At 38.1% G+C, this 14,870-nt stretch overlaps 1 protein-coding gene across 6 annotated transcripts in view; it reads left to right on the top strand.

Moving 5' to 3' along the window:
- The window catches only part of TUB (TUB bipartite transcription factor), a 137,424-nt gene that overhangs the window by 98,839 nt on the left and 23,715 nt on the right, over positions 1–14,870 (top strand). For 2 of the 6 annotated variants that reach the window (XM_056493268.1, XM_056493270.1), the window contains exon 4: positions 10,798–10,932. The exons of the other annotated variants lie outside the window; for them this stretch is intronic. In XM_056493268.1, coding sequence (XP_056349243.1) covers positions 10,798–10,932 — 135 coding nt within the window. The remainder of the gene's footprint in view (positions 1–10,797; positions 10,933–14,870) is intronic. 6 annotated transcript variants of the gene reach the window in all.

The raw sequence follows: 14,870 nt of genomic DNA, 5'->3' as shown, positions 1-14,870 counted from the left end.
GTTTTTCTAACCTAATTCTGATGCACTTTTATCTAATGGGCTACTACTACATATGCTTCTATTATAACATCTGAGCTCTTAGCTTACTCTATGCAATGACATTACTACACTGTAAAACCTTTCACCATCTTACCCAATACAATTTTTTACTTACTTAAGGCATATTTTACTTATTACTATAGAAATACAAGTTTATAATTTTTCTGCTTAATGTCTGTGTGCTTTTATTTTTACACCAATCCAAGCTTCTTCCAAGGCTGCAAATCAAACCCTCCAGTATCTGTGGAAGTTTCTGTTTTTCCATTTCCTACAAAAGGCTCTTGTTTTGTGTATTTCAGTAAATCATTGATTTATATCTTACAACTACTTATCATACACTACTTGGGTTTGGGGATAAAAAACCGTCAGATCTTGCAATTGTAGCCTAACAGGAGGGAGCAAGGTAACTAGCTGCCATTTCAGTGCTGACCTGGGAAAGAGACAGCTTGTCCCTTCTGCCATGACTATTTAAATGTCTTCAGCCTTGGTTCCTACTAAGTAAAGCTGATGGGTTCTACTCTGAACATTCCTCTGCATGTAGTTGTGCTTAAGCCTGACAGTGGTTATGATAAATTTGAAACCTGTTAACTAAGTTCAGCTAGGACTGAATATAGTAATTTCAAAGATACTGTGTTTCTGCAAAATCCTTTAAAACAGGTAGAGAAGAACATTTCAAACGTGTATGACAACTCCATTTTCTTATTAAAGATTACAGGATCCAGTAGGGACAGAGTGTCACACCCACAGGAGGAAAAAAATTATAATGCCATTTCTTTTCAAAGACCTTAATAATCAGAAATAAATCCTAAGGAAACCAGATATATTTTAGTTCTATCCTCATATGTCCCCATGCTTTTGGCCCTCTAAAGATGGTATGGGCATACTTTTCCTCAGGATTTCCTAAGGGACAGCTTGGGTAATCCTTGTCCAAAATGTGACTCTTGTAGATATCATTCCAGGTTGGTAACACCTCCAAGATATCTAGAGAGCAGTAATTTTCCAGTTTTCTTGTTTTGCAGATCATTAAGTGGAATGTAATTCATAAGGGATTCATAAGCATAGCAAAAGGCTTCCTTCCCTGATTATTGATGAGTTTGTGGGACAGGAGCTGAAATCAACTGATATTGATTGGGAATGCAGCTGGCAGCTTTTTGGTTGGGAATGGTATTAGGTGGCAGGGTATTTAAATTTTGGATGCCTTTGCAAATCTAACTCTGTTTGAAAAAAAAAAAAGGAAAAAAGACCAACCAATATCCTACTCTTAGACAAACAAAAGCTTAACCCAGCATTCAGTTCAAATCTGTCAGTTTTACTCCACGGGCTGTAGTTTTTGTCTCCTTGTTGTTTTATTTTCACTTGGTGGTCTTATTTTTCTACAAGGGCAAGGTAGGTATTTAGTAGACTAACAAATTCTGCTCTGAGAAATGCAGGTTTCAGAGTCTTTCCTCCTGGTTAGCAATAGATGGAAATTTTTAGCTGGTTACAGCTACAGAATTTACTGTTAGAATCTGGAAATTGCATTGTTTAAATGTTGAGGTTTTGGTAATAATGGGTCGTTTCTGCAAGCAAGTAGGATACCATAAATGGTTTCAGATGGAGAATTATTTTTTCAACTTAGTATTATTTTAATTTTATTTTTCTAATAAATATTAAAAACATTAATAATATTTCTCTTTACTGTCTGTTTCTCAGGATATGGGATATAATTTTTAAAAACTAAACTGAATTTCTTTCCAGTCTAAACCAAAAAATTTTATTTAGCACAAGCATTTAGTTTGTTTATTTTTTAATCAGACAAAATAGAAATTCTTTTTCCTCTTACACTCGAGAGTTTATCAAAGGTACAGAGCTGTTCTAAGAAATAATATCTTATAGTAGAGAGATGTGCTGTTTACTAAACCCACTGTAGTGTCAGTTGATCAGGGTTTTAATTTTCACAAATCAGAGAAAAAGACATTATAATTGGTAGCAAATTTCATATATGCACTAAGATAAATTTCACACCAGTTTGCACCAGAGTAGATTTTCTCACTATAAGTGAGATTAACTGTGCTCTCAAGGTAAAAGTGACCCTTCCTGTCATATTATACCACACCATTTACTGGAATACTTAGGATTTATTCTCCCTAAATCAGTTTGTTCTAAATTTGTCTCTCAAACCCTTTTAATGTTTCACAAGGTTTCAGAGAAGCAAATAAATACAATGTTCCTCATATTCAACACGACATTTGTTAATCCCTCGGGGCAGCTCTCCTTGTAATAAACCATGCAGTTTGCAAGAGCCAGCTTAGAAGAATTTAATTACCTAACAGGATGTTTTATTGCCTTGTAAAATCCTCTGTTAGGCACGTTGCTTTTGAAAATATTAGAAGAACTCTAGAAGTGTCCTTTTTTGGTGTGGCCTTCTCTGGGAATGTGCTTAATGTCTTCAGTTCCCGAGTTTGCATGGTACATTTTGGGGTTTGATGACCATTTTTAACTGTGGCATTGAGCTTCAGGGCTGCTTGCTTTTTTTTTTTTTTTTTTTTTTTTTTTCTCCCTCTTCAATGAAAACATTTGTATGTGGCAGTGTGGGATGCATGAGACAGCTGGGCTGTTTCTAAAGAACTATTCTGCTCTTTTCCGTTCATTTGTTGCTGTTATGGGCACGCTGATTCCAAGTTAAGAATGACTCTTTGATGGGAGTTGATGCTCTGCTGAATGAGCTACACTGCTTGGATGAGCATGTTTGTGAAATCAATTCCTGTGCTGGCAAATGCTACAGAAAGAACACTTCTCTCCACCTATCATCCTGCTCCACTCTCCCTTTTAGCTTGCACTAATTCTGGGTAGCACAAAAATACTTCTTGATTTCAACAAATAATTGGATGCCTGTGTGGAGATATGTCTATGGTACTTTGAGCAAAGTAGGTCAGAGATAACATCTCAGCAATTCTCAGATGCTGGGCTTTCTGTGCTGGGAAATTCTCCTTCATACACTGCCATTGCTTATTCTGATGCCATTATCTGTGCTGGGAAATTCTCCTTCATACACTGCCATTGCTTATTCTGATGCCATTATCTGTGCTGGGAAATTCTCCTTCATACACTGCCATTGCTTATTCTGATGCCATTATCTGTGCTGCAATGGTTCCCTCATGGGCAACTCTACTGTGCAGTAAAAACTCATTTGATTCCAGAATAATTATCAGAGCTTGGAGTAGAAAGTCATTCTTATTCTGGAATAGAGCATGGGCCTGGTGAGCTATCTGTGGGTAGAGTAGAACACCATATTTTGCTATTTAAGCTAATTGTGTATTGCCAGAAACACCATAATTTTTTTCTTAGATGACTTTAAAGCAGAGAAATGACATATTGGTAGGACAAAATGGTATTTATGTTCCCTGCCACGTGTTGCTAGCAATTCCTCTGGGTGCCCATGAGACTTTTAAGGAGATGGGTGCCCTTCCAGTAAGGAAGTGGCTCTGCAGAATCCACCATGCACAAGTCTCCACACAGAACATTTCTTCTCTTTTGTGCCCATATTTCAAACCTACAGATTAAATTCTTCAGATACTGTAGCTTGTAAATGACTTGCATGTAGTGTATATTTTGAAAACCCTTTTGTTGTTGACATAAAGCCTAGTTAACTAATAACAACAGAAGTATCTGTGGGAGCTGAGATGAATTAGGCTGAAAAGACCAACTTGAGATGAAAACTCCTTGGCACTGTGGTCTGTAAGGGGTTAGTTTGAGCTGGAGTCCCAGCCAGTGGTAACACAGTCATCAGCATCTGTAGATCAGGTGGAATTTGGCCCTACATTTATCTGCCTGCCATTCCAAGGAACAGGTGTCCTTCCACTGACTTCCATGATGTTCCTCCATGGCTCTAGTTGTACTATTTACAGTAAAGCCTCTCTCTCTCAGTACCAAACACAGCTCAATTGCTATTTCATCATTATAAACAGCCATGTAAGAACCAATAACAACTTTTTGTATTGCTATTAAATTTAAACTCTATATAAAAGACAACAAAGGCATTCATTCAGTGTCTTCTCTTCATGTGTTCTGGTTTATTTTCAATTCAGTGTCTTTCATAAGGACATATTGCCACCTGTTTTTTGAAAGTTTCTTTAAAATTTTACTTGCCCTTCTGTGATATGTCACAGTTACACCTGCTTGCTTGTGTTCATATATTTCTACTCAACTTATTTTGTGAAGTTTGTTGAAAACTTGAACAAACATTTTAGCCTGATTTGACCTTGCAAAATTGTGCTGCAAATACAGTTCTTTTCAATCTGGATTGCAAATGCTGAGCATTCCTGGAGCCAAATAGCATGCAGAGATACACTAATTACTGCAACAATTTAATTACATTATTTAATTACATTTAATGCAAATGCTGAAAGCCCATTTTTACAGAGATTTTATTTCTGTGAAAATGGTGAATTTCCATTGGGGAGTGATTTTTCTTTTCACAGCACTGAGGAAGGCAGAGATTTGAATGAGTGCCAGATATGCTTTCATTAATATTGCCATACTTTGTTGCAGCTGTGGCCTTTTTTTATAAGACTTGAAATTAAAAGTGTTTTCAATTAGATACTCCCAGAGTAATTTTCATTGCAACTTCCAATTTAACGACTTAGATTAACCATGTGTAAAAAGGCAGAATGACTTTTTTACTTTTCTCCTTTGACATTTGGCAGCACATCTAGATGTAATGGTTGTGTGGTGTGTTAAACAGACCTCTGATGACAATTCATGGCTTTTTCATGTTAAATTTGTTGTGCCATTCTGCTGTTACCATGAATGATGAGAGTTTCCTGATGAGTATCTGAAATGGTCAGCTCTCCATCCCTGTTTTCCACTGACCTTGGAATCAGTAGGTATTAGTTTATTTTTTGAAGATAGCAAGGAATGTTCTTTGCAAAGGGCTGTTAATACTGAGAGATCAGGCAGCACTCCAAACATCATGTGGGCAAAATACTTGACTTCCAATAAGCATATATTTTGAAATCTTTATTTCAGCTGCAGTCTCTTCACCTTAATCTTTAAAGCATCTTTTTGATTTGTCAGCAGTCCTTACTGCACCAGTGCACTTCCAAAATAAACAAACTAGCCCAGGAGCAGAGGGCAGTGGGTAGCAAGTGTTTCACAGGTCTTTTTGTGGTTCTGAGGGATTTGAGAGGAAAGTTCAGAGGAAATGGCTCGAGAAACTCCTTCTCTTTTCTTTAATGTCCCACTTAGGTTGTGTTTACTTTTACTTACTACTTCATATTTAGCTCTTTTTTGTTCTGTTCTGTATCTCAGGAGCCAGGAGGTGAGGGTGAGCACAGGAGACGCCCTGGCAGGCAGAGTCCCATCCCAAAGGCTGCAAACACAGCAGGCAGAGCTGCCAACAGGATTCCCTGCAGTCCCAGACATGGCAAGGGGTTAACCAGGGCCAGGGTCCTGCAGGGTACCAGCCAGGGTGGGAAGAGGATGCTGCTGTGCACATGTCTCTGCTGGGCAGGTGAACTGCCTGCAGTGCCAGGATGCTCCCAGGCTGGCAAGCAGCACCTACAGCACAGCCCTGGGCTCAGCTGGAAAGAAGCAGGTTGTGGGTGGAACCCCCCAGAGAGGCTGTCAGGGCAATTAGAGCCTAGTTGTGCCCTCAAGGCTCCAGCATCACAAAGTAATTATGTAATTTATCACTGTCTTTAATCTTCCTGGCATAGGTTTTTCATGGATCATTTTAGCTGTCCTTATTAGTTGTCTGCTTTCCCAGTTCATTGCTATCAACTCTCCATTTCACATGCTTCCTTTGCCTTCCCCCTCCCCAGGATTAAGCAGCAGGTATGTGGGGGTCAAGAGGCATCTTTTATTTAATTCCTTCCCTTGTTCTCTCTGAGGAGCTCTTAGACCAGTGAGCTTTTAATAATGTTCTTAAGCAGCACCAAGTTCCCAGGTACATTGGTTCGTTTTTTGGAGCACTAAAAAACCCATCCTGTTTCACTCCTGAGTATTTTCAGGTTTGCAGCATCACATCACTGTTACAGGCAGCCTTAGGGAATTTATTGGCAATAAGGTTTTGGGAATCTGGAATCTGACTGTAAGTCACTAGCTGGAGGAGTAATGCCTTTGAATATCAGCATTTTGAAGCGGGAATCAAATCTTTGCATGTGATTAAACAGTAACCAACACACCAAAGTCCTTGTCCTAATTCAGGTCCTTGTATTTAACTATTTGTGTGGTCTGTGAAAAACTAATAAAAATATTTCATGGCACTGTAAAATACCGTGGGTTTGTCCATCTTCAGAATATTTCTGATAGACTCTAGTGTCTTTTAAATGATTGTAGGAATACTAAACCTAGTCAGAATCTTAAGATGATTAAATAAACTAATAATAAACAACAGCCCAAATAAGCAGCAAGGTGGACTAAGGCTAGAACAAAGAAAGCAAAAACAAAAAAAAAGAAGAAAAAAAAAACAAAGGCTAGGCAAAGAAAAGCAACAAGCCATTCTTTCAGTGTAGCACAAGGGCATCTCAGGCAACAATAAGAAAAGGACAACCAACTCACATTGATTTTTTAAGATACACTCTGACTGAACTGTAGTTGATATTTCTTTGCATGGTACTTGATCTGGGTTTCACTTTTATTGTTGAAAGGATGCTGGTAAATAGAATGAATTTGCCTTATACTTGCCTCACATACTTCATGGACTGGTTCAACCTCTTTCTACTTGAAGTGTTTTCCAGACAGGCTGCACAATTTGAGGTTTTTTTTTTTTTCTTTTTTTGTGATTTTTCATTTACTTCATTCTTCATATAATGTACTAATCAAAAGCATCCTTTTTTTAGCACATGGCATTTTTATGTGATAGAGATGGGTAAGTTATGATTCACAGATTTTTTTTTTCTTCCTCTATGATCATAAGAGTGTGCAAGCACTCATATCAAGCAATACAGTCATAAAAATGGCAAAAAGAAATCTGCATTTTCATTCATGCTACTTTAAAACTTATTTCCTGTATGAACTTCTCATCTTGAGGGCCAGATGGAATGACATGCTTCACATTTTCATTCACTCATATAAATATATGTGGGTAATTTACAGAATTGAAAAACTTGAGTTGTCTGCATCATAATTTACTCACATGGTTACAAATTGCATCCTTTTATTTGACTGTGCATTGTGGCTTTATCCCTGTAGCCTGGAGTGTTGTCCTTCACAGAACTGGTTCATGGAGAGGTTTCTTTTTTCCCCCCTTTTCTGAGCAATCTCTGCTCCTTCTGTATTCCGAAAAATACTTTTTTTAATACTCTATTGAGCTTAGTATTCAGTACTTGATGTAATGAACATGGATGAATAATACTGAAATTGAAGTCATGTAGTTTTATTTGTAAGCTTGGCATTTATCTCAAAACTATTTTTTGACAATTTATTAAGTTCAAGCTAGAATGAAATACCAGGTCTTAGTATCCAGTGGATTTTTCTGTTTGGAATGCTGACTCACTACTTGCTCCTCGAGTTTTTTCTTGTCTGAATGCAAATTCTAGTACAAACAAATAATTCTTATGGAAAAGAAAAATCGCTGGGTTTTTTAAGTGAAGATTTTAATAATCTGGAGTGGGGCATATGAAGTATCAGGATAGATTTTCAAATCTAGTCTCTTAGTGTTTAAGATAATGTCATAGTAGTGACAGTAGGGATTTTTAAAGCTGCCTAAATGGGTAGTTGTACTGAAATTAATGCATTTTTGAGTGATAGTCTTTGAAATTTCATCCCCATATATCTGCATTTAAGGTTCCTAATTTATTTATCCTCTGGTGCTGCCTATCATTGTTTCTAACTTTTTGATGTCCAGCGAAGGACATAATCATATTGTTGTATCAGTGAATATTACTTAGGGAGCCAGTTTATCTCATTTTCCTTATTCAGGCTTTCTTGCAGGGAACTGTGAATTGTTTTATGGGGCTGTCTAGAGCCTGTGGAGGATGCAGGCTAGAGTTAACCTCAAGGTTTCCATCCTGCTGAGAAGGGCAATTCTTGTCAGTCTGTTAGATAATGATCCAAAAGATGCAGTGGAGGGCAGAGGGGAGGACATTTGATCCCCTGACAACGTGGCTGGGGATAAACACTGCCTCTCTGACTTGCTTCATCTCCACAAAGGCAGCCTGGAAGGAGTGCTGGTTGGAGAAGTTCAAAGCTGCACATGCTAATGACCAGCTGCAGTGAGTACACAGGGTTTAGAAATGTTCTCCTTCCAGCTCTCCAGGGCAGGAGAAAGCACTGGAAACAGAAAACAGGGTTTTTTACTTTGCTCCACATCCAAGCTTGCTGGACCAGCTGAGCAGGGGAGGCTCACAGACCTGTCCCTTTGGGTTTGCAGGCTGCAAGGATCCAAATCCTCCAAATGCAAGGATATGCCCTGAGCTGAATTTGTACAGAAAACTTTCTTTGGTATCTGCAGAGACAGCACCAGGGAAAGCATAAGTGAGTGGGTGAATCTTAGCTGAGGTCTGCTATTTACCAAATAGCTGAAAGCTAAGAATGAGATGGTTTTGTGGTGGACATGGAATGTTGGGATTAAATTTGGATTTATTATAGAGGTAATACTTTAAATGTAATGGTAATGCTCAGAAATGTATCCTTTAGAAACAGGACATTCTGTGCCAATTCATTTTATGAACCAAGGCACAGTGTCATTATCTCTGTGATTTAAATCTTACTTTGCAGCCTCCATCACTTGTGTCTGAAAGGCCCATTTACCACAGACAGCAGCCAAGGTATATACTCAGAATGGCTACTGGGCTGAAATGCTGTTCTCTGCCTCATAGAGTAAAGCAATGGAAATATTCCCTCCTCTGCCCTTTGGAGCTCCCTCACTGAACTTATAATCAGATATCTCTTGCTCAAAATTTTGAGGCAAAAGTAACTAAAAAAGCTTCAGGGCTTTACTTGTATGATCAAAGAATGGCTGGCAAGATAGAGAAGATGTGTCTTTAACTTTGCAATTAATAATGTCCAAAAGTTTCATCCTTTGCTGATTGATCATTGCTTTGGACCAAGTAAATGGTGCTGCTGAGTTAATGAACACAGCCAGATTTAAAATGATTTAGAGAACTGCCTGGCCATTTAATATAGGTCATTTGTAAAGTCCTGAATTTAATTATAACATGGATTATCATCTTCAAAACAGTTAAAAGAGCACAGCCTAGTTTTTCAAGAGAGACTGAGGTACAATTATAGTGTCTGACAAAGACATGAAAAATTGGGTGGTGACAAGAAGTTTCTTTGGACTTTAAGCCTCTCCTCTAGTAATTTAATGTATATTCTCTGTAGAGCTGGGACCCTTCCTCCACCCAGTGAGAAAAAGGAGCTTGTGTTCCTGGAGTGCCTCAGGTGCCTGCTGTGTTGTGAATGCAATGCTACCCACAACAGATTGCTGTGCTGGGGAGGGTAGCAGCGGGTTTGGGAGCTGCAGTCTACACAGACATGACTAAATCTGTTTCATCTTTCTCCTCTGAGAATCTCCCTGGCGTTTCTATTCCTATTTCTGCACTTGAAGGATTTGCTGAAGAGGAAAGTTGCTTCACAGACCAGAAGCTTGGGGAGAATTTTCCCCTTCAGAGAGAGAGAATAGTGTCAGTCCACACGTCATTGAGAATCATTTAGTCTTTCAGGCGTTTAAGAAATGTGTCTGGATATTTTTAAAGTAATTTTAGGGCAATCAGTTCTTTCCCATAATGGTCCTTAGTGGACATTTTTATCCTTTTAAAGAAAGTATTTGAGTTTTGGGTTTCTTCTCCCATGTGCCAGAGAGAGAAACCATGGTCACCACGTGAAGCCAGTGGGGCTTAGCACTTAACAGTGACCAGCAGCCAACCCCAAAATCTCTTAGTGCCCACCTGTAGATTGTGGGGGAATGTTTGAGTTTCTTATCCATTTCACTAAGGCAGTTCTGATATTTATCTAACTTCAAGGTTTGGTCTAGCCAGAGGAAAGGGTTACATTGTGTGTTACATTGGTGTGCATTGCTTTCAGAGACTCAAATATTGACCTGAAAGTGTGTCGTGCTTTTAGGAAAATGACAAAGCCTCTTTTTACTTTGAAAACCAGGAACACTGCATGAGTTATGCTGACATTCACAATTTATGCCATGCATATTTTGTAGAGAGTCCTTCCAAGGAATTAATTAATTTGTGTAGGCTACAAAGTAGGAAGAGGTTTTAAATTCAGCTTGGGTGTAGTTTCACCATAAAATGCATGGCCAATCTACTCACCATGCTGTGTTACACAGTTGTGCAAGATGTGCTTTGAAGGAAACCTTCAGATGATTCCTTGTTTAGAGAGTTAGGATGTAGCTTTAAGCATGGATGCTGCAAAGTCAAAATAAAATTTTTCTGCCTTCATGCTTTCACTGTTGATGATCATTCTGGCAGAGCTTTACTATGAGGAAAAATGCTTCCTACAATAGCTCAGTAACACAATGATATTCTGATGTCACTTTTGGACTGAAAGTTGGGAGTTGATATAGTATTGTGAGGAAGAAAAATATAGGGAAATATATCTCAGCTAACCTAACACTTTCAGAGTTTTACTGTAGCTTTGCAAATTCTGGTTTACTTGACTCTCTTCACTGCATGAATTGTCTGAAATACCAAGCTCTGCTATATTTGCTTTCTCTTTTATGCCTTTGCAAAGTTCTCAATTCATTCTCTCATCTCTCTGATTCTCTCTTCTCTCTCTGTTTATTTTCTTTTTTTGGTGGGGTACCCTGAATCTCTGAAGCAGTGCAGGAGGCTGAACAGGAAGATGTAAAGGTGGTAGTGGACGCCCAAGCTCCGAAACCAACTAAAAAAACCAAGGCAGCAGCTGCGAGCTGCCAGAGTAGCAGCACCAGAAAGGAGAAAAAAGGGAAACACAAAGGTTAGCTGCATGCAGCTGCATGTCAGATGTTAAATTCATTATTTTGCTGTCAATTCTCTCTCTCTTGTTTTTTTATATGATTTATTTGAAAACCTGAAAATGGACTAAAAGTAATTTCCTGAAGTTTTTCTGAGGTTGGAAAATGCGTGTGACTTGGTCGTGTCTGGGCATGTACAGCCTTGGGGTCGAAAAATTTGTAAATGGAGTCTTTTCCAAAGGAGAGTGCTTCAATTTGCAGAGGAGGAAGATGATGGTGTTCTCCTGCAGTGGTGAAAAAAAGACAACCATCTTACAAGAGTGTGCTTTTTCAGATTATCTGAAACGAATCTTGTTTGGAGAAGCAGCCCTAAATTGCAGCTGCTTCTCTCCAGACTCTGAGTGAGGCTTAAACTACAAAATTTGAGGTTAAGGGGACATTTTGAAAATCAACAAAACTGATATGAGATCCTCAGAAGGGTTTTTCAGGTTGTTACTTCAGTGTTACTTTGTCTCACCTGGCTGACTAATGGGAGGTGGTTGTATGAAAGATTTTCTGCAATGACTTTGTGGATGATTAAGTAGATGAAAAAAATGCACTATTGGTAATGACAAAAGGGTGGGTTGAAATGATGTTGCCACTCTTAGATTTGCAGTTTGAGCTGGGTGGAAGAAGTGATGAGCTACTTCACTGTATTTAAATTTTATATGTATATATGTACATTTGTTGTACCACATACTTTTTATTTGGTGCTGAATGACTGATGAAATGAAATAACTTTCCAATAATTTGCAGTTCTTGAGTAAGGCCATTGTAACACTATCCTGCTGGGACTGTATTCCTGTCTTGTGCATGCCCAACAGTTTCTCCACTGTTGCTTCAGTGAGAAAGTAGTGTATATCCTTGACAAGTCTCTTTAGATAGCAAAGGCTAATAAGGTTAATTATTGAGGTCAAAGTATTGAGGCTTATCTGTAGGGATTTTGCAGGACTTGAGCCTACCTTAGTAAAATCCTTTGCATATTGCAGCTTAATTCTTGAGATTTGAATCTGCAGCATCTCCCTGTCTGTAGTTCTGGCTGCAAGAGAAGCTCTAGGATACACAGATTTTAGAGCCTGGCACTGAGCTAAAGGCTATTCACATATTTGAGAAAAGATGGTGTGTGTGTCAAAGGCAAAATTTACTCAATGTAAAAGTTATTAGCAAAATGAATGAATAGAAAGTGAATGTTTCCCAGTTTAATGTAAAAAGTAATGACATTCCAGCCTAGTAATACAAATGCCAAATTTTATTTTGAAGTATGTCTTGCTGAAGAGTAAAAATTCTTTTGCTAGTTTAAAAGAAAGCCTGGAAGGGAGCATTATGTGAGCTAATACTTAAATCATGGTTAAGGCAGAGCCTTGAGGCTCTGTTTTATCTCATATAATACCTCTTTTGACATGCCTGTGTCTGAACTGAAGATATTGTGCTGCACAGTTTTTTTTTATTATCCCACAGCAGGTAACACCTAGTATTTTTCTCACATGCCAGTTATAATTTTACTCATCTTCTGAAAAATCCCCCAAGCAGGCAAATGTTGGCCTATGTTAATAAAAGCAAGTTGTGACAGTAAAAGTGAAGTTACTTTGTGTAGCCTGAGAACTTTGGCATGTTGACACTGCTCCATGTGTTGGGAACTAATATTTTTTAGCTCTAGAATCCTCAGCCTCTGCTGCAATTCTTATTGCTCATCCTGCTCTGCTATGGGAGCTCTTCTCTGGCCTTCAGCATTTGCCCATCAGAGAGTGGAGGTGCTATTCATCAATTGTACATCAATTATAGCAAAGAAAATGCTGAGTATCTCCTCTCTTGAAGTTCATATTGATGATTACAAGCAAATAAAAACCAGTCAAAGTACTTTCAGAGCATACACATAGCACCTCATCCAGCTCGTCTGCTTTTTCTGTACTCTGGGATTTAGCTGTTCATTCATGTATAATTTTACCCTTGCAATAATATCTGGTTTACTTTTGATAGTGTTGTAAACTTGAGAGGATTATGACTGGATTTCCACTCTTCCATCCTTATCAAAGCTGCAAAATATTTTTTTACTGGATGTAAAAGTAAAACCAAATGTGTCTTTAAAATTGTAGAGGGATTTTGTTGATCAATCCACTACAGACATAGCTAATTTTGAACTTAGGAATGAAGAAAATACAAGTGGTAACAGAGCCCTGTAGTGGAACTTGTATTAATTTTCAGTTACTTTTAAAAATAAATGTGAGTCTTAAGGAAAGACTTTTTTATAACAGTATTAAATGATTTGCTAATGACTTCGGATCTATGAAAATGGATGGAGGGGAAGTGGTTTTATGCCATGTTTTAGCACAAGAGATTTTGTTGGAGGGAGTTAATTGGTAATTAGAGCAAATCTTGGGAAATTTTAGGTTCTGCTTTTAGCTTTGCAATTGCTTCAGGTTTGTCTCCACTCTGAGTGTAACCTTTGTATGTCCTGTAAATGAGCAGGATAAATGCTGAGGGTTGAGTGCACTTAACATTCTAAAATAGCATTTTAAAGATTTTTGTTAGTATTTAGCTATAGTGGACCTTCCCTTTCTAAGCATAGCCCAGCTCTTTGTGTTTTAAGAAAAAAGAACACTTAGACCAGATCCCATGAATAAGAAGCTAATTCAGAGCAAAAAATTGTTGAATTATACATGAGTAGCTGTTGAAGCTGTAGTGTAATGACTGCACTCTGGTTTTAGATGTGTAATGCTTTTTTAAGTGGCTTGGAGAGTGATGAAGCTGTGATCAGAACAATGAGCTGAAGACAAACGTGAGAGAAATATCAGGTTTAATGAGGTTACACTGGCATAGGAAAAGGAATGTAGCTAACTGCTCATGTCAGTGCACTTTGTAATTCTGTGATGGGTAGCATGGCATTCAGCAATTTTTTCTAGATCTGTGATTATTACTGGTATTTCTTAATGGCAGTATGCAGTGTGCACTGTGCCTATTTTTAAAAAGAACCATAATTTTTGTGGGACAGAGCCTGGATCTGCAGTAAATTGATGACATTTTGTAGTAGCTTAGCTCATTAAACTGGTATTTCTGAAAGCTTCAGTCTCAAAGTTTATTGCTTGGCACAATATTCAGTATTGGGGGAAAAAGAAGCCCAGATGTAACAAATGCATATGTAAAATGGTTCTTTCAGATGGAGATATGGATCAAATTCTGGTTAGATTTGTGGCAGATTGGGGTGATTCAGAATAGCAATGAACCAGTGTACAGCATCATTAGGTGGTTCAACAGAAAAATCATGCAAATTAATGAAAATATTTGCATCAGCAACCCATGAAAAGTATGCACCCTACATAATATCATAAAGCCAAAGCATCTTTAGCTATCAAATATCTTGATGATTCTTTAAAAAAGGAGATTCATGAAAGTATTACAGGTACATAGTGGTGCCATTACTTTGTTTGGTGGGGCTTTTTCCCCTAAGATAGGGAAAAGGTTTACAAAGAAGTTAATAAATACACAGGATAAAGTGCATTTTTTGGCTGTGTGCAGTGAATGGGGCAAATCAGGAAGATAAAATGGAATGTTTAAAAAAACCCAGAAAAGCACGAGAAGCCAGGAGTTAATCCAAAGTGAAATCTGATATGAAAATTCAGGAATCATTCTGTGAAAAGTTATTGGTGGTTGGTTGGGTTTGGTTTGGTTTTTCTTCCCAAAACTCTTCCACTTAGACCATGTAAGCACATTCTAGGAAAACCCTGCTCTGAACTGCCACGAGCAACATAAATAAAGACTTCTTTTTCAGTGGAAATTTCAGTGAAATGAGGAACCTGGATGTGTTTAAAATATCAAAACACACCATACTTTTGCAGAAATTTTCCCCTTCTGCTGTACCTTAAATGTAAGTGGTACATTGGGTATTCCCTGCTGACTTTCTGGGAGCCAGGAAGCTGGTGAGCTG

This window comes from Oenanthe melanoleuca, chromosome 5 (genome assembly GCF_029582105.1).
Source record: "Oenanthe melanoleuca isolate GR-GAL-2019-014 chromosome 5, OMel1.0, whole genome shotgun sequence".
Taxonomy (NCBI): Eukaryota; Metazoa; Chordata; class Aves; order Passeriformes; family Muscicapidae; genus Oenanthe; species Oenanthe melanoleuca.
Note: the sequence above shows the minus strand (reverse complement) of the source record. Positions and strands in the feature narration are given on the sequence as shown.